This window comes from Pan paniscus, chromosome 6 (genome assembly GCF_029289425.2).
Source record: "Pan paniscus chromosome 6, NHGRI_mPanPan1-v2.0_pri, whole genome shotgun sequence".
Lineage (NCBI taxonomy): Eukaryota > Metazoa > Chordata > Mammalia > Primates > Hominidae > Pan > Pan paniscus.
Window position 1 is genome coordinate 55,938,826 of NC_073255.2, and position 18,913 is coordinate 55,957,738.

The 18,913-nt window shown below is 42.6% G+C and overlaps 1 protein-coding gene across 13 annotated transcripts in view; it reads right to left on the reverse strand.

The window, feature by feature from the left end:
- The window catches only part of COBL (cordon-bleu WH2 repeat protein), a 299,962-nt gene that overhangs the window by 50,299 nt on the left and 230,750 nt on the right, over positions 1–18,913 (reverse strand). For 7 of the 13 annotated variants that reach the window (XM_055115957.2, XM_055115956.2, XM_057302878.2 and 4 more), the window contains one exon: positions 18,748–18,886. In XM_055115957.2, coding sequence (XP_054971932.1) covers positions 18,748–18,886 — 139 coding nt within the window. Of the gene's footprint in view, positions 1–16,639; positions 16,811–18,747; positions 18,887–18,913 lie in introns of all 13 variants that reach the window. The other 6 variants (XM_034964106.2, XM_034964115.3, XM_034964108.3 and 3 more) reach the window with 1 other exon arrangement.

An 18,913-nucleotide genomic window follows, 5' to 3' on the forward strand; every position in this document is an offset into this window, starting at 1 on the left:
ACAGAGTAGGGAGGAGGGATATGGAAGTTAAACAGGTGCTTGGGACCAGACTGGCAAGGTTCAAGTCCTGGCTTAAATATTAACTTGCTTTTGGTTGCAGACAAGTTTCTTATCATCTACGTGCTGCTGTTTTCTTATTTGTAAAATGAGGATGATAACAATAGCAGTGACCTCATAGGGCTGTGGTATAGATATAAGGGTTACTCCAGGCAAAGTGCATGGGAAGGGGGTGCCACTTTAGCCATCATCACTTCCTGCCCCGACCCCGCTGGCAGCGAATCTATGAAGACTAAGACCCCCACCCCTCCATGGGCTGTACCTTCCTGTAGTCCCACTATGCAGTCTGCACTCAAGCAGAGGCCACCTCCTTCATGGCAAGGTGCCTCCTGGCTAATAAATAGCCAGATGGAGGCAGACATAAGTGCAAGGGCAGAGATGAAAGATGAGGTTTGAGTTTACTAACATGGTTGATTTGGATTTCTGCCCTATCTAACTATGGAAGACTATTCATTTAAACAACTGGCCATATTCTCTTTAATCTTTAAATCTCTTCCAAGTCATAAATTAGGCACCAAAGAAGAGGCCTGACAATAACTTCTGGGAGGCCAAAGTAGACAAGTTCAGAATCCTTGCAAAGCCTGCCAGTGACCAAAGCACCAGGTTCAGAGATATATTGTGTGTGGGGTGGGGTGGGGGTGGGGAAGCATACTGGCAGCAACAAGCTAATATAGCCACATACTGTCCTTGGCCTCATATCTTCACACACGTGCAGGCACACACACACAGTGTATACACATGGATGTATGAGTGCACGCATGTGTTATGTACATTTGCACACAAGTTACAAATGTATATAGATGTGCATGTATGCATGAATATATACAAACATGAATATGTACAACATGTGTAGGCATATATGTATGCATGTGTATATATACACATATTTTGTACACACTTGTGTATGTATGCATAGATGTTTAAGATACACAATGTGCACACATGTATTCTGTGGGTATGCATACATGCACTGTATATACATCTATGCACATGTACATGAGTCTAGATATGCATGCACCATGGGTGCACATGCATGTATGCACATGTATGTGTGCATGTATACACATACACACACATCCCTTTTTAGAACCACTAGTCACACTGTAACAGCGGATGGAGAGTCAGCCATCTGAGCACAGACCCTTCTTAGCTGTGTGATCTTAGGCAAGTTACTAGACTCTTCTTGACTCACTTTCCCCTCTTTGTAAATGAGAGAACTCAATCCTATAATTACAGTCACTAAATTGTTGTGTGACTAGCTGCAACATAATATTGGCATAAATGCAGCAAAGCCCCAATGTTAACTTCTTGTATGTTTCTTTCCATTCCCTTCAACTCTGTCTATCAATGGGATAATCAGGGTTCCCCCTGGTGGCTGAAATGTGCGGGTAAAGTCATCCAAGAAGCTCTTGTCTCTTAAATAAGCAGCCCCTTCGACTGCTTGCTAACCTGGCAGAGACGGACTGAGGGTCAGTGGGCAGCTGGCCGATGCAGTGGAGCCCAAGACAGATGCTGCCCTGGTGCCTGCCGCTGCCTAGCCCCAGCCTGGCAGCTGGGCTCCTGACTAGAGCCAGCAATCCTGGTCAGCGGTTCTCAAGCCAGGCTTGAGCGGCAGAGGCGGTGGGCTGACCTCCTCTCAGCTACTTTTGGTAAACATGGTTTAAAGAACACACTCATGCTTCTTTAGCAGAAGAAAATTAAGTGGAGAAATTACCTTTGTTTCCTCTTGAAAACTTGGATAGGGAAGAAATAGTTCCAAAGGTTGTATGTGCACTCACATCCCCACATTTTCACTTCACAAAGGATGCATTCAGATGACTATTAAAATGCTGCGACCAGCTTTCTTTCTCCTCAGATCAAATACTCGCTTTATCATTAGGGTCATCAATTTTAACACTTAATGTTCTCCTTTTAAACAATTTCCCAATTAGCTAGAATGAAGTTTTACTTCTCAATTAATTTAGGATTTGTTATTAAAACCTATATTTTGCTAACTTTCCCATTCGATGTACAGTACTGTCATAAAGTAATACATATAGTTGTGTGCATGTCTTATGTACATATACACATATACATACACATATGCAGATTAAAAATGATGACTAAGGGATGCAAGGAAACTTGAGGGTGATGGATGTTTATTACTCGATGGTGAGTGATGGTTTCATGGTGTATACAAGAGTCAAAACTGATTATATTATATACTTTCTTTGTACATATGCAGTTTTTTGTGTGTCACTTACACTCCTATAAAGCTGTGAAATATAAAAAATAGCATAAAGCCCAGAAATCCCCATCAATGTTCTTCCTACACTTCACTTTGCCATATTAAATGGAGACTTGTAGTTTTCCTACTAGAAGCTAAACGTCTCAATTTATAACCATTTACTATTATTTTATATTTATTGAACTTAAGTAACTCACTCTTCACATCTAAGGTTTCTGCTATGGAGGCTGAAGACTCCAAATGTAGGCCACTTGTGCAGTGAGTGACAGTTCCAGCTCATCAAAACGTTGCCCTCGGCCTGATCGCACCCAATCCTCACTAATATGACAATGACAATGTAAAGGGGCAGAATGGAGCCAGCAGACATGAAACGTAATTTGCCTTCCAGGGCATTCCCTGCACAGCTCTGCCAATACACCACTGTGGGTGCAGATTCGGGGTTTGCCCATATGAGAGACCAGGTAGGAGAGAGAAATGATTGAGAGAGAAGGGCCAAGCGAAGGGCGCAGGGATGAGGCAGAAACAAGCCAGAGATACAAATATGCTTACTTCCACCACCAACTACACTTCTCTTGTTGGAACAGCAACTCTGTAAGTTTGTGCTGCATCTGCCTCTCTGGTCCTCTCAGGCTCCTGACTATAGGACATAATCACTTTCCCTTTAAATTTCTTGTTGGAAAAACACAAGTCTGAAAATACTGGATTCTTAGTCTGGGTGTTAGCTGTGGGATTGGTGGGCTCTGCGGTGCATGGCAAGTGCCGGCCTGTGCTCAGGGAGCACCTGCTGCCAAGCTATGCTCATGGCTTACTTGAAGGATGTGAGCCCTTTGGGAAGGCTCTTTACACATTCCAGGAAGAACCAGAATTTCAAGCCAAATCTGACTTTTAATATTGGCAACTTTACCTGGCAGAGAGGATGCGTGTGTGGGCTAGACATGGCAATCTGCCATCCATTTCCATCCTGTGGTTGATGATTTGTGTGATTCAGGATGTCTTTATATTCCTCCCTACCACTTCTTATTCACACAAAACATAGAAGGAAAGGATGCTTCCACTCTTTAAATCTTGTCCCTTATGGGCCAAAGAAGAAAGTATGATAGATACTGACTATTCCATTTGCATTTGGGTTTTATGTTTTGGTTATTTTTTCTCCTCACTTCCTGCCCTGAAGCCCTGTAGCAGATTTATCAACCAGGAAACAGTGTGTCCAGTCTAAATAATCTCAATAGATCTAATCTCTTTTGGGGGGGTTTCTTTTTTCCCTTTACTGAAAAATATACTCAGAGCCTTATTTGCAGCTTCGTTCACGTAATAAAAGTTTGTTATTTTCTTAATAAGAAGGAAAAAGAAGGGTTATAATATAAAGCCTTTAAGGGTAAAATCAACACAGAAGTAACAGTAAATTTAAATCACAAAACTTCCAGCGAAGGGAGTTATTCGGCAAAAGGGTTACCAATTATGCGTTGCTATTGGTGACAAATAAAGCAAAGAAACCAAAAATATACAGATAACTCCTGAGCCTCATTTTATTTAATACTTGAACCTCTGTCTTCACTGAAATGTTTGAAGTTTGCTTGTTGTCATTTTACCATGGTGACTAATAAGGTGCAAAAGCTATTTTGGGTTTTTCTCCCGCTCCACATTCCTTGGGTATGAAGGATGAAACAGTTAAAACACACACACACACACACACACACACACACACACACACACAAAATTCCGAGAAGCCAGAGGAAGCAAGTGCTCTGTATGTGGATTAATTTCTGGGTCTGGATAATCTGTAATTGGTTATGATGACTCAAGACATCTTGAATACTTGTTTGAAAGGCCCTCACTTTCTCTTGTAATTTTTGGAAGATGTACTCTTATCCCTATGGTAGAAAAGTTTGTTTTGTTATGGGAAATGTTAGTCTGCACGTGGAAACGTTTTGAATTACATTACATGAGCTATGGAAGTTGTGAACAAACTGTATCATTTTATGGATCCAAATTAGCATGAAAACTGTGAAAATTAGCAGTTGATAAGCATCACAAACACAGATGCGATGTGTGATTGATTATAATGGGTGCTAAAATAAAATGTCAGTGAGTAAACAGTTACAATTTTTCCAAATTGTTTCATCTACAGAACTAGGAGTATTTATTTACAAGTAAGTGATTTTAGAATCATATGAAAAGGTCAAAAGTACTGGTAAAGTGAGATGGCAAACATTATCATATAAACTAGCTTGCATTTTATAAATCACAGCATGCTCAATTGTCCACTGGCAACATGGTCTCCAGGGTGAAACTAAGAATTTAAGCCAACTATAGTTGAACAATAATGCATAGTTTTTCTTTTACCTTAGCATTTGCTACAGAATTGGTATTCCCAAGGGATTCTTCATGCTCTCAACTTGCCTGCATGTCTCTAGTTAGAAAACGTGAGCTACCATCTTTTGTGGATAGGGTGTATGACATGATGGAAAAAAGAAACAGACATGGCTTATAAGGAGGAGAAATGACCTGTAACAAGGGATGGGTTCTAAGCTGAGTCAGAAATGAGAAACTTTCTGAAATGCAAGTGCTTTGGGAAAAAATGTTTCACCTAATTAATTTATCTGATTCTTAGAAAGCTCTAATGCCAGCACAGTGCCAAGTCACATGTAAATCTACAAAACTTGTTCATCAAATGGCCCTTCATTCTATCCAACATCTATCAGGCCATCTCTCATGGAGATCACTAGAGTATTGTCAAAGATCGACCACTCATGTCTTTGGCTAACTTTATGATCAAGTAAATTGGGGGTGCCATGTTCAAATTCTATTCACCCCCTGTAAGCTGACTTAGCCCTATTGCATTTGTTTTCCCCCACCACATACCTCTGTCCTCTATTTTTAATTGAGTTTGATATACTTATTGCATCATATTTGCTGCCTCTCGAACCAATAATTCTATGAGCAGTATCACTTTCCCCTGTTCCAAGGATTTGCCTAGAGATTTTCTGTGCCCATCTTTCTTCAGCATAATAGCTACTTCTTACACAAATGCTTATTGCTGTAATTATATACAATCTTCTACAATCTTTAAGTCTGGGCCATAAATCCTAATGCTTTCCCCAACATTCAGGTAAACATTACCTTTTCTTGTTTAGACTTTCCCCATTTAATGATTTGAGGTCAAATGACTGCTACTTATCAGACAAAAGTCCTTTATTTCAATGAAAAAAAAAAAGGCCCTTTCTAACTTGTTCTATGTTTCATTGTGAGTAATTTCTGTAACTTTCTGTTTTTTTCACCAATACATAGCACTAAATTGGTTACATATAGCTTTGGCTTATATTTGTTTATTATTAATACCAATGTAAGCTGTGGTAATTCCTTCATTAGTCATAGCTAACATTTTCATTGTGATCAGCCAGGCAACAATCCTACATGTCAGGAATACTTACTGATTCTTTTTTTTTTTTTCCATTTTGAGCAATAACATTTAAAAACATCTTTTAGAGAGAAACATGACAAGCTTCTCCAGTTCAAATGCATCTGCATAATAAAAGTTAAAGCAAGCAAGAACTAGTTGTCTTTTTATCTAAACCTTGAATTTTAACATATGACTATTTTTACCTACTCTGCCTGTCTTGGGACAATGCAGTTGAGGTGACTAGCTCTTCGTAACTGGGTGAGTTTGTGTGACTGCAGAGTGTGAGGGATCTCACACTCAAAGAGGAGCCAGCAGCACCTCTGCACAGACATGGTGGTCACAACCTCTGGCATCTTTATCACATGTACAACCCTTGGGACTAGTACTTATCAAATGGAACCATCTTTACTTCTTTTCATGTGCCTGGGGAGCCACAGGTAGTAAAATCCAAGGCCAGAGGTCACGTGCTTGTTATTCACTCTTATAGCCCACAAAACTGGTGTAATACCTAGCATCAAGTAAGTACTGTGTCACTGTTCAGTGTATAAATGGGTGAAGAAATGAATAGAATAATGAAGAGAACAGAAAAATGAAGAGAATCATAATACAGAATAATGAATAGAACACCCTTCTTCTCCCCCTTCTTTCTTTTTAGTGAACTATGTAAAATGGCGAAGTACACAGTAACAGGAAAACCTCAAAAACACAAAGACATTGGGTCCTATGTATCATTGAATGGATAGTATATATAAGTTGTGAGTTCCTAGTAACTATATTTATAGTTCATGTTTTTAGGCACTTAGTTTTACCAGGTAGACAGAAAGTTTCAGTTCTATCCAAATTGACTATACTGGTCAATTTATGAATACAATCTAGTTTTAAGAAAAATGGGCAATAAATTCTGGAACCGAATATCCAATAAGAAAAACATGAATTAATAATGAATTAAAATAAAGCAGAGTTATTCATAGGAACATTTCCAAGTATCAGTGAATTTCAGACAGGTGAATATTATCAACCTAAAATTTGCATATAATTTACCTCTTCAAAAAAATATAAACCTCAATCAAACAAATCTCTGTTATTAATGCATTTATACGTAAACCCCAAAGGAAGTAAATTCTGGGTATACAATGAGCCCTTTTATCCTGAAAGGAGGAAGAACAACAGGAAAATCAGAGCCAGGGCAGAAGAGACACTGGGAAAAGGTCCGAGGTCAGGAAGAGGCCCGTCCATCAGAAGCGCTTGGCCTGAATAGGGAATGACGCACAGCAATAAACTGCGGGGGAAAATAAATGGCAAAATGTGAACGCACACTTGTGGTGAAATAAATATCTGCCGTTATCATTCATCTTCCAGCCCCTGGAGATTTAACACTGCATAGCAAGCGTTCTATCAGCCAAAGCATATTGTTATTGTTTTCTTCCTTTCCATTTAGTCTTTTTGTATGCCAGCTGTGGAAAGGGCCTATTGATCCAACAGATACGATTCTGCCTCCTGTAAGAACCATATCATAAGCATCACTTCCCTCATGGTTGGTCTTTCAGGTTGCCACATAAAATTATTTGGATTTGATATGAAACCTAAGGTCCTTACAAGCAGAGACATGAAGCAGCTGGTAGGCAAATCATTTATTTCTTACCTCTTGAAAAACAGTCTAAGTTACTTGTAGAACTCCAGAGGAAAACAGACAATATGGCTTTGTGATGCCCTCAATTTCAGTGTATCCCATCTTGATAATGGTGACACTGGGCAGGCCCCACATATAAACTTAGAGAATACTGGTTGATTTACTGAGTTGGAGATGGATATCAACTCCAAGTACCTGTGGAGCAAACTCCTCTTGAGTGCTGCTGTTTTCTCTAGTGGGAGACTGACCTGTGGTGCAAAGGGCTATTACATGAGAGTAGCTTTAAATCTCTGAAGGCCTTGGGGGAAAGGGATTAAAATAAAAAAGGGCCATGCCTGAGTGCACATCAGCACCCAAAACCTCCTGAGACAAACAGTTTAGAAGACTATTGTCATAAGAGAATGCCTGATTCATAAACTCTATTTACTTCTTAACTAGTAAAACAAGGTAATGATTTTTTTTTTTTTTTTTTTTTTTTTTTGAGACAGAGTCTCCCTCTGTTGCCAGGCTAGAGTGCTGTGGCGCGATCTCGGCTCACTGCAACCTCCAACTCCCTGGTTCAAGGGATTCTCCTGCCTTTGCCTCCGGAGTAGCTGGGATTATAGGCATGCACCACCATGCCTGGCTAATTTTTGTATTTTTAGTAGAGATGGGGTTTCACTATGTTGGCCAGGATGGTCTCGATCTCCTGACCTCGTGATCCACCCGCCTCAGCCTCCCAAAGTGCTGGGATTACAGGTGTGAAGGTAATGATATTTAATAACAACTTCAAACCATTGTTGAAAAATCAAGATGTTTATGCCTTATTTCTGGGAAGGACTTAAATTTATATAAACCCAAAGAGAAGTTCTTCAACATGGTTTTTATACCTAACCTGAGTACATGCTACTAGTTAAAGCTCAAGGAAACAAAATACAGTTGTGATTATTTGCATCAGCTTAGGGCTTGAGCACTCATGAAAATCAAAGAAATCTGTTCTCAGATTTCTTAACTAAATAATATTACTTCTTTTCACCATTTCTATTCATATTTGTTACTACTTTGCAGTGGTATTTTGGTAAATGGTTAGTAACCAGCTCTTTGGAGGAAAAAGGTATAAATAGTTATAATCAGTTTTACTTATATAAAGGATAAGTAGCACAAAATTTATCAGTAATAATAAAATGCACAATACTATTTTTTGTAAATTCTGTATTACCAGTTGATTCTCATAGAATGCTTTCATTAATTTTTCCCAGATTCTTTAATCTGTAGCCAGTCAATTATTACCGTTAACAAACAAGTATAACTTCAACATGATGGCATCAGACAGTAAGATGAGAATAAAACCAGAAAGATATATGTTGGAATTTTACTCATTTGTCAATCCCATGAATGACTTGGCTGAATTGATCATGGTTTTTGGAAAATGGATGTACAACTCAATTTTTTCTGCTATTCACAATGTATTGGCTACAGATATGACATACTTTTCTATTTAATCTGTATTATTACATTTCCCAATCACTGTCTTATATCTAGACAATTAACAAGACCAATCAATATCTGATTTGTAACATTTGCTAATTCCTATGCTATAAATAGTTTATTGATGGTTGATTTCCTGCTATTGACATCAGTCACTGAATGCGGTGCTGTGAAGAGATGTGTAGTAGCACACTATGATATATTTTTACTATTCTATAGCATTAAATCCTACAGATCCGATACATGTAAACAACCTCAAGAACATTGAAATAGTAATGAAATGTACTAAAATAATTAGGAAGTGATGAGTTTTTAGTATTTGTTACCTCTGTTTTTAATATTATTTATTTAATTGTATGTCTATATAATTTACTTTTTAATAGTGGATCTGTTCAGCCACTGGTATGCAAAATTCCTGAAATTTTAACGATCTGCTTTTATGAGCTGGCAAAGTGCTGTTCTGTTCCACTGAGTTGTCACTAAGTTCTTTAATTCTCTCAAGTTAGGGACATTGTACCTTGTAAATAAAAGACTAAGAAGTAATTAGCAAAAAGAAATAGGCTCATAAGGTTTTTTTGAAAAGCTATATATAGATCTATTTTGATTCTCACTACTTCACTTCTAAGCTACATCCAATCTTCAGTCTATGTTGGGTTGACTTAATGGTTTTCAAGGTACAATAATAACAGGCTAAAAGTTCAGTTCCGTTTTTTTCTAATGTACTTTTGAGTAGGGACAGATTCTGCTCCCACAGTTGACGATTTCCTTCCATTTTATGAAAAGGCCCATTTGCTCACGACCCACTTCCTGTTTTCCTGGATGCCATGCCTGCCCCGTGGCAGCAGGAACAGCTGTGTGGCTGGCTCTCCTGCCAGGGAAGGAAAGTGGCAAATAAACACCAGCCAAGGGCAAGAATGCTTCCCAGGGCTTGCTCTGAGCTCCACACCTGTAGTGTTTCATGGGTGTTTCCCACAACAAACAGGACTCACAGAACTGTGTTTGTGTCACAAGCTTTAGAACTAACTGCTTCGTTTTGAAATAGGAAAAGTACTTAGTTTGGGCTCAAATTTGAGAATAAGGCATTAGGGGACTCTAATGAGGACTGGTCCCAACCTAAGGGCCATCAGCCAAATTCCCGTCCTACCTTCTCCAGTTCCACGCCCTCTGCTCAAGCAGCACATGGCTGTTCACCGAGCCAGCAGCCCTTAGTGAGCATCTGGTCCCCAAGTGTAGAGATAGGATTGTAGCCACCAAATATTTCAAGCTGTGCCACAAGTATTTCTAGATTTGCAATTCGCAGTTCCTCTGCTCGATCACTTGCTTAAAATGTAAATCATTCTTATTATTATTTCTGCATTGATCAAACTCAAGATACTCTCTTCTAATTCAAAATAGATAGTTCATTCCTCTCATTTTATTTCCTTGTTTTAGAATTTCCTTAAAGTTCTTTAGAATTGGATACTTGGTCACAAATTTAAAATCAATTAGCTAGAAATAGTATCCCTTGTTGGGGGGGCGTTGCTTAGAACAGGAGACAATGACCTATCTTCCCTTTATGCCTTTTGATCTTTTGTCAATTACCCTGTAAATGTATGCCCAAGGAAAGATTTATTTGCTTAAGCCTGGTGTAGAAAAATGTGTAAGAAAATGACAGTCACTGAATATTTTCATTTTAAAAATGTAAAGTAAATTGAGGATCTGTAATTTGAGCTCCATATGCATTGATCTTTAAATCTCCAAGGTCTGCTAATTAAAATAGATAATTCATAACTTGTTAATAGCCTAATTATAATCAGCACTGCAAATCTTGTAAATAAACAATTCAATGCACTAAGGGAATAGGCTCCATTATGGTGATTCACAATGAAGGTTCAACTGAAATCAAATGTCGGCAGAAAGCAAGCTGATTCGAAAGTTATGATGAAAAATCCGTATGCACACAACTGTATTGGTTTAGACATGCACATAAAGCATCTGTGTACATGATTAGATATCTGAAGTTTAATGCAAAATCTTATTAATAAGAAAAAACATGATTAAAGACCACAGACCAGGGAGCCATTTTTCCATTGTTCTTAAAACCATGCTGGGAAACATCAAACACACACCAAAACCCTACTAGTGATGCCCTTTGTGACATGCAGCTTTGAGAGGTTACATAGCTTAATAGCCCTTCTCCTATATGTGTGATATTTATCAACTCAGACTCTGCAAGTTGTCCTGACCATGACAGCCAGGAAGACATGGACAGCCTGGATCAGGCAACAGAAATCTCAGTTCTATACAAGGTGACAGCAGGGAGCACGAGTTTGTTCTTTGGCCACACACACCTTCACACTTGCCCTATGTTGCCTTTAAAAAGGCTGCACTTTGTCCACTGTAAACTAACTCTGGAAGAGACAAGATTATGCTTTCTACAGCAGGAAGTAATTTTAAGTGAGATCCAGTATTCTTCAGATTCGTGTGATGAACACACCTCTTACTACAAAGATTATCAAGAAAGCAGATGCTTTAGTTCCTGAACACTGAATAGACATATTCTACTGCTAGGAGCATTTCTAATAGTTCCTCTGCTCTAGAAAAGCAGAAAATGAGAAGTGTAGGTGGAGGCTAGATTTGAAGTGGCCAGTTCTGCACTGAAATCGTCCCTCAAGGAGGATGGTTCCTTGGTGACTTTTGACTTTCAGATGCTTGGCCTTTACTGTTTTTGAGCCAAATCACCCACTTGCTCTTCAACAGTGATTCACCATCCTCTCTGTACCTACTCATCACACATCCTACATGCTCCAGACTAAAATCAAACTGAAGGCTGCAACCCATGTGCAGTGCGCACTGCTGGCTGTTCACATAGCATACGTTGCCCATACTTCCAAGTTAACAGAACTCCAGTATTGACCAGTGACTTCCACGTACCTCAGAGAAAGCTGACCCCATCCCCGTCTGCCAGATGGGCCTGGCTCATCTAAGGTCATTCCATTCTTGCCAAAGAATTGGGTCAGTGTATTATTCAATTGTAGTCAATGAAACATGAGAGGAACTCTTTAGTGGGGGCTTTCTGGGAAAGGTTTCCTTTCTCCTACAAAACTATTAGAAGAGATAGTCTCTCTTCCTCTTATGAAAATTCTAGTGTCTGGATATGATACATGGAACAGCCACAGACCCATTGCTCCCAGCCTTAGGGGGAAGCTGACCCCAAAGATGATACAGAGAAGAATTAGGAAGAACTAAGATCCTTGATGACAACTTGGGCTTCAGATTCAACTAATACTGAATGCTACTCCACTCTGGGATTCCTGTTCCATGAGATAAGACATTCCCTAACTGTTGAAGTAGGTTTGAGATGGGTTTCACTTACTTGAAACTTGTTTTAGTTATCTATTGCTGCAGAACAAATTATCCTAAAATGTAGAGGCTTAAAACAGTAAGCATTGACTATTCCATAGTTTCTGTGAGTCTAGAATCTAAGCATGGCTTTGCTGGGTGCCTCTGACTCATGGCCTCTCACCAGGCTACAGTGCAGGTGTGGATCAGGACTATGGTCTCATCTGTAGGCTCTACTGGGGAAGGATCTGCCCCCAACTTCACTCAAGTGGCTGTTGGCAGGTTTCTAGGCTCATGATCAGTGGACAAAGGGCCTCAGCGCCTCGCTGACCGTTGGCTGAAGTCTCCCTCAGCTCCTTGCCATGTGGGTCTCCGTAGAGCAGCTCACAGCGTGGTGGCTGGCTTTCCTCAGAGTGAGCAAGTGAGCGAGGGTGCCCAAGATGGAGACCACAGTCCTTTTCAACCCTAATCTTGGATGTAAGAAGTGATATCCCACTACCTTTGCCATATTCTATTCCTTAGATAGGAGTCACTAAGTACAGTCCGCATTCGTGGCAAGAGGCTACAAGAGGCTAGGGGGTGAACACAGGAGGTGGGGATCACTGAGAGCCACTTCAGAGAGGCCAACACACAACTGAAGGCATCCAGCAGCAAGGCCAGACCAAGAAACCACTCGAGAAGGTGCCAAGGCTGGATGCTGAAATCCACGGAGATTTTCATATCTTTCTCAAGTATAACTGCAACAGGTCTTTGATGCACTGTTGACTCTTGAGGGGTGTCCTACAGACAGACCTAAAATGCTGGGTACTAGATGCTCTTTAGCCTGGAAAACATGTTTAATGAAGCTGAATAGAATAGCACATTCCACTGTAATTTGATACTTATAATTCACATGGTGAGATAAATTCTGGTATATTTCTTTATTAAATTTATGCTATGTGTCAGGCACCTATCTGAAGGATGGATATAAATACGAATAAAACAGTTAAGCCTCCAAGTATTAATAGCTTAAACTAGTAGAGGAGGCACATAACAGGTGTGTGTAATACGGTATAGTGAGTACAGTAAAGGATAAATGCCTAGAGGGCAGTGGGAGGAATTCCCACTGGAGGGAGTGAGAGGCTTGCCAGAGACAGGCACCTGAGGTGGCCACAGGGTGTGCACAGAGAACTTGCCCTGTGCAGCTGTGGCTTGAGCAGGCACGCAGCTCAGAGCAATCTGCACATGGGCTGGGTGAGCTGCAGAGCCGGCTGCCGAGAGGTGGCCTCTTAGAGCCACATACACCCGGGGAAGGTGGTTGCTCCACCTCTTCTGAACTCTTGATACAAACCATGTATTTGTTCAAAAGAGTTCAGAAGCCCCACATATACATGGCACTGAACATCTGAGCACACAGTTTTCTCCATTTGGCCTTTGTTCCAGGTAAACGTGGTTTTCCTGACCAAATATCAAGTACTAATAACAGTTTCAGCATCAAAATTGGAGTGAGGGCTTTGTGCTTGGGCTGAGTTCCAGGCAGGCTGGCAGGAGGCTGGCTGTGGAAGGGAGGCTGGCAGTAGGCCTACTGGGACCCCAGCAAAGCCATCAGGCCTATGAGTGGGTCAAGACCTTACAGAGGTCAGGGAGGAGACAGGGGAATGGCTGGAACAGAATGGCTCAGAGTTGAAGAGATAAAATAAAGGGTGAAGTTGTATAGGACTTATTTATGTCTTCTCCTCACCCTCTTAAATCTGCGCACAAATCCATTATCCATTAGCTTTTTGAATCTTTTAATCTTATTTAGGTTAGTGGACACTGGTTTTCAGAAAAATTTCTCCTTTTTAACAACCTAAGTGGAGTATACCATCTGCTGTAGCAATCACAATGGATGTGAAAGCCACAGTGTCCCCTGGGAGTCCCTGCAGTGGCAGAAGAGAAGTGCAGGGTGATGGATGAAGCAAAGATTGAGAGTCCGAGATCCCATAAAGAGAAACCCCTCTGTACCGCTTATGGTGGTAAGGCCTCCTGCCTCGGTTTCCCCATGGTGTCTGTGCATACCCTACGAAGCAGTGAGAGAGCTTCTGTGAGATGCCTGGTGGACCGGCTGGGCCTCATTTGTACTCAGGGTAAGTTCCCCTATAAACACAGCGTTTGTTATGTGAGGAACATAGTTTTAAAACTGAACTCAAGAGGAGATAGGCAAGTGCTTGTAGCTGGCATTAAAATGTCTCCACTGAGCTTCCACACAGCCAAAAATAGCCGGAAGTTTGCTCAGGAGCCCAGGGGTGAACATGGCCCACAGGGACGCACATTCACACCCAGCACTCAGGCGCCAACAGCCTGTGCCTCACTGGGGATGGGTGGAAGGAGCACCCAGATTTCAACATTATGAAAAATGATACAACAAATGAAAAGAAAAGATTCGTTTTCCTTAACTTTTTTAAGTCCTGAAGGCAAGTTGCATTCTGCCTGCTTAGGCGGCGAATCCTAGTTTGTAAAGCCATAAACAATGGGCAGGCTGGTTCTGCTAATTAGCAACATAAAAGCTCCGAGATGCTTGAACATGTGGTGCGCTGGCAGCCAGGAGCGCGGGGCGGGAGCGGGGCAGGAGAGGGAGGGGAGACTCTGAGTCCCAAGAAGGGCAAGGCGCTTGCCTGGTCTGAAGGGGAGGTGGAGTTGAAATCAGTGCACTCCATCTAACACCTCCTGGGGCCTCCCCATCCCAACCTCCTCTTCCCCCAACTCCATTGCTGTGGGCATGAGAGGGGAAGAGAGGGAGAAGGTGAATTATGACGCTGAGGGCAAAGGAAGTCCCAGGTGCCTGTACCTGGGGGAATGAACTGGTATGGAGTTGGCAAGAGGGCACAAGGAGGAAATGGAGCCACAAGGCAAGACGAAGGTGAGTCTGGTTTTCTCTCTGCCACTTCGCTCTCCTTCCGGCTCAGACCTGTCCAAAGGTCTAAGGGCAGCAGGTGGGGAGGTTCCACTGCTCTGCAGAGATGCAGGAGGAAGCCTGATGCCGCCTTGGTAAGTACCCCTCCCACATCTTGTCTGCCCATTGCCCCAGCAGATGCTGCACCTGAACAGTGAGTGCCCCCAACACACAGGGAGCCCAGGAGAAAGCGAGGGTCTGCAAGTTTGCACCCAGCTCTCCCATCCTGTGCAGGCTGCCACAGAGCCACTGGTGCTGGGCCTGTTCCGTGACTGCCAACAGGCTGTACTTGGCTTTATAGCTTTCATCCAGCTATCTTTCCCTCACTTTTTCCTGCAGGAAGGAAATTCTGTAGGTGAGCACAGTGGCCACAGGAGAGAGCACCGACTCTCATGGCCTTGGTGTGTGGGGCTTAAAACCCACTGTCTTCAGAGATGAAATGGCTCTGGAGGCATCCACGCCACGGCTGCCGTCTTTCTGATTGATAAGCCTAACCCTTCCTTTTTGAATGCCCTAAAAAATTCATTTGCATTCGGAAGCATGTCTAATGTCAAGATGATCAAACGTATTTTAAGGGTGGAAAAGAAGTACTTGTGAAGAAAGATAAAATGAATCAGGATTATTTTGCCTAGAGAAAGTCAATAAGTAATCCAACAATTATCTTCTTTACCCAGAAGCTGGCAGGCAGCTAGTCAACACTTCCAAAGAAGACAGAAAAAGATAAAGCAGTCCAGTGGCAGAAAAGTATGAACTTCCTAACTAGAGGGCTGTGCACACTCATGTGGGCACCAGCAGGGCTCCTGGCCGCATGCACAGTGATATTGCGCTGCTCCGTGTACACAGCCCAGGATGGCACTTGCTTTATCAGAAGTGTCGCCGCCCAGCTGAGACATACTGAAGCGGTCCAAGCGCAGGCCCGACGTGCCCATAATGCCATGGAGTGTAGAGAGTAAGTGTATAAAACTATGCCTGTCCGGAGGTGGGAATGCTATCTCTACTTACTCAAGTCCAAAAGAACCCCAGGAAACAAAGAGAGCCCCATCTCAAACAGGGTGTGCCAGGAAACAGAAGCAAAGCAGGACTTCAATTCTGGCTTATTAGTACACTCAAAGTGAGCTGCTTCCCCTTCTCGTACCTCAGTTTCCTTTTCCATAGAGAAGCAGTACTCATGCTTGGCCGCTGGCCACAGAGTTCCACGGCTAACTTACGAAGGACGTCCTCCCAGCTCTCGAGTGCGACCTCTGCAGGTGTGCCCACAGCCTGCCTGAGTCAGCCCACCATCCAGATCACACGACGGCTGTGCCGGACAGCTGTCTCTCTCTACAGACACTCCGAGGTTCATTCTAATATGAGAACACTGGCTCCTAGCTGACATCTCTACAACCACAAGGTGTGTGTTTAGCTGAAGTCTGACCACAGATAGGCATGATTACCTGGTTAAATTCTCCAGAGTGTGTTCTCTGTGAAGTCAGACACACTGCATTCAGCATTGGGAAACAAGAGCTGAGAAGGAAAGGCACACACATCCAAAGACAAGAATGGAAAATCTGGAAACCCAGCCCTGACATCGCAGTGCCCAGAGAGATGAACAGTTAACACAGTCAGAATGAAGCAAGAGGAACATACGTTTGGGTATCGGGTCTGAGGCCTCGGAACCAGCGCCTTCCCCGGGAAAGCTGAGAGGCTCCACCACGTCTGTGTCGGGAGGAGGGTAGGGCGGGGGTGGGGGAAGCACTAACTGGGGTGGACCCCGAGCAGTGCCTCTGGGAGGCTTTTGTGGCACCTGCCGTCCACCACCTATATGGAATCAACAGGGAGTTACTTCAGCAGGTTAAACCAAGCCTTCACTCACTAGGCACCAAATCCAACCTCACTGGGCACCAGATCCAGCCACACTCAACACCAGATCTAGCCACACCTAACACCAGATCCAGTCATATCCAGCACCTAATCCATTCTCATCTGGCACCAACCACATCCAACCACACTCACACTTTAACATTTTACATACGTAGTGTTCTATCATTGGAGCAGTTTGGAAAGATGTGCCTGGTTGCAATTTCTTTTTAACAGACACAACTACATAAATGCTGGGCTTGAAAACTATTCTTCAACACCCTCGACAGAGCTTTGTCAAGTTTAAAGGAACTCCTTTTATTAATGTTAGTCTTTTTCAGGTTCACAGATCTGTTTTTAGCCTACTCTTGTTGCTTTTCTAGAGCCACTGACCTATTCTGGCTAGATTAAGCATTTATTTAGCTTATCTCCTGAGTCCATTTATACTTTTCAACCCCTTTGGTTGTTTAGAGTAATAGTTCTCCAAGTTTGTTTTGAAGAATGTCCTGAGTTGTAGAGAGGGTGGGGATGTTGTCCCAAGCACATGGGACAGAAGGACTCAGGCCTCCAGGGCGGAATCAGGGGGTCCTGCCCCGGGTTGAAGTGACTGGCCTAGGGATTGGCATGACCCAACCACATACAGCCATTTACAGTGGATGCCACTTAAAATTTAAACCAGGGGCTTTTGTCCATTTACGAAAAATGGGGAGAGAGCTTGGAAGGGAGAATGGGGGGCTCTTCACGAAACAGGAGAAAATCAGGTTTATTTTAATGATCCACTGATAATGTTTTCTTTCAGTCCTTTGAGAAAGAGGATGAGCTGACATGGAATACAGGTTATTGCTTCTTAAGGTAACTGACTCCCAGGCTGAAATGCTAACACATTAAAAGCGAGGAACTGACTAAGGGGAAAGACGCTGACAAACTGCCACGGAGCTCTCACTAAAGGTCCAGAAACTGCCAAGGCAGCCACTTATCTCAGAAGGACTTTTCCTCCTACAGCTGCAGACCTTAGGGCAAAGGCAAAACGTGGGGCTGCCTGGGTGGGTTAAAGGGCATGGTGAGTGGCCTGTGAGTGCTGGTGGCTTCGTCGTGAGCGCTGACACACGCCATTCTCAGGGCTCTCAGCTCAGGAAGGTGTGACTCCTAGGCTGCCATTTTCCAACCACTCTATGGAAGAGCCATTTCTGTTCCAACATAAGTGAAATAACAAATGCTGAATGATTTAAAAAGAAAATGAACCCTTGACTCCCCTGGACCTGGACAGCGCCATCATTCAGCTTCTCTCCACCTCGCCTGTAGCACGAGGGGTGGGCTATGATGATCTAATAGGTCTCTTTCTGCTCACAGATAGTATAATTCCATCTTCTTTCCTCTGGGCTCTCTTTTCCTCAAAGAAAATCAGGGTCTTTGCTAAATGTGTACCAGGTAATATAAGTGGAGATCAATTTCAAACAGGATGGTCCAAAAATTACTGAGCTGATGTCAACTTGTCTATACATCACCTGTGGCCTAAGATCTCTTTGAAATGCCAAATGTCCTTCAAAGCAGTTTCCACGATGTCACCCTAGGAACTTCTCCTTTTGCCATCAGAGACACACATCGCACACTCACACTCACAGGCTTTCCATTTTCACCCTCTCCCGGCTCCTGCAGCCGTTTCTCCCCTTCCACCGTCCCCCGCCTCCTAAATGCTCACATAATGCCCACCAAATACTGCTAGTAAGATATGAAGTGAACTTGCAATTATTTCTTTCCAGCCCTTCTTTCTTTAGCATTAATATTTTTTGGGTTAATGTCATTATGGATGAGGCCACTGCAGGAGTTCACATCAGAGCTGACATTCCAGGACAGAGCAAGCATCCCCGCATGCAGACGGCAGGCCGAGCCTCACTCACCCATCGTGCTCTTCCTGTTCTCCTCCTTATCCTCAGTGCGGTTGGGGATCAGGGGACTCGGTGGTGGTGGCTGTGGTGGAGGGGGAGCTGGCGCTCGCCGCTTCTTCTTCTGTAAATCAATCTGTGACCCAAGAGATACCTATGAAGTACAAAGAAGGAAAGACAG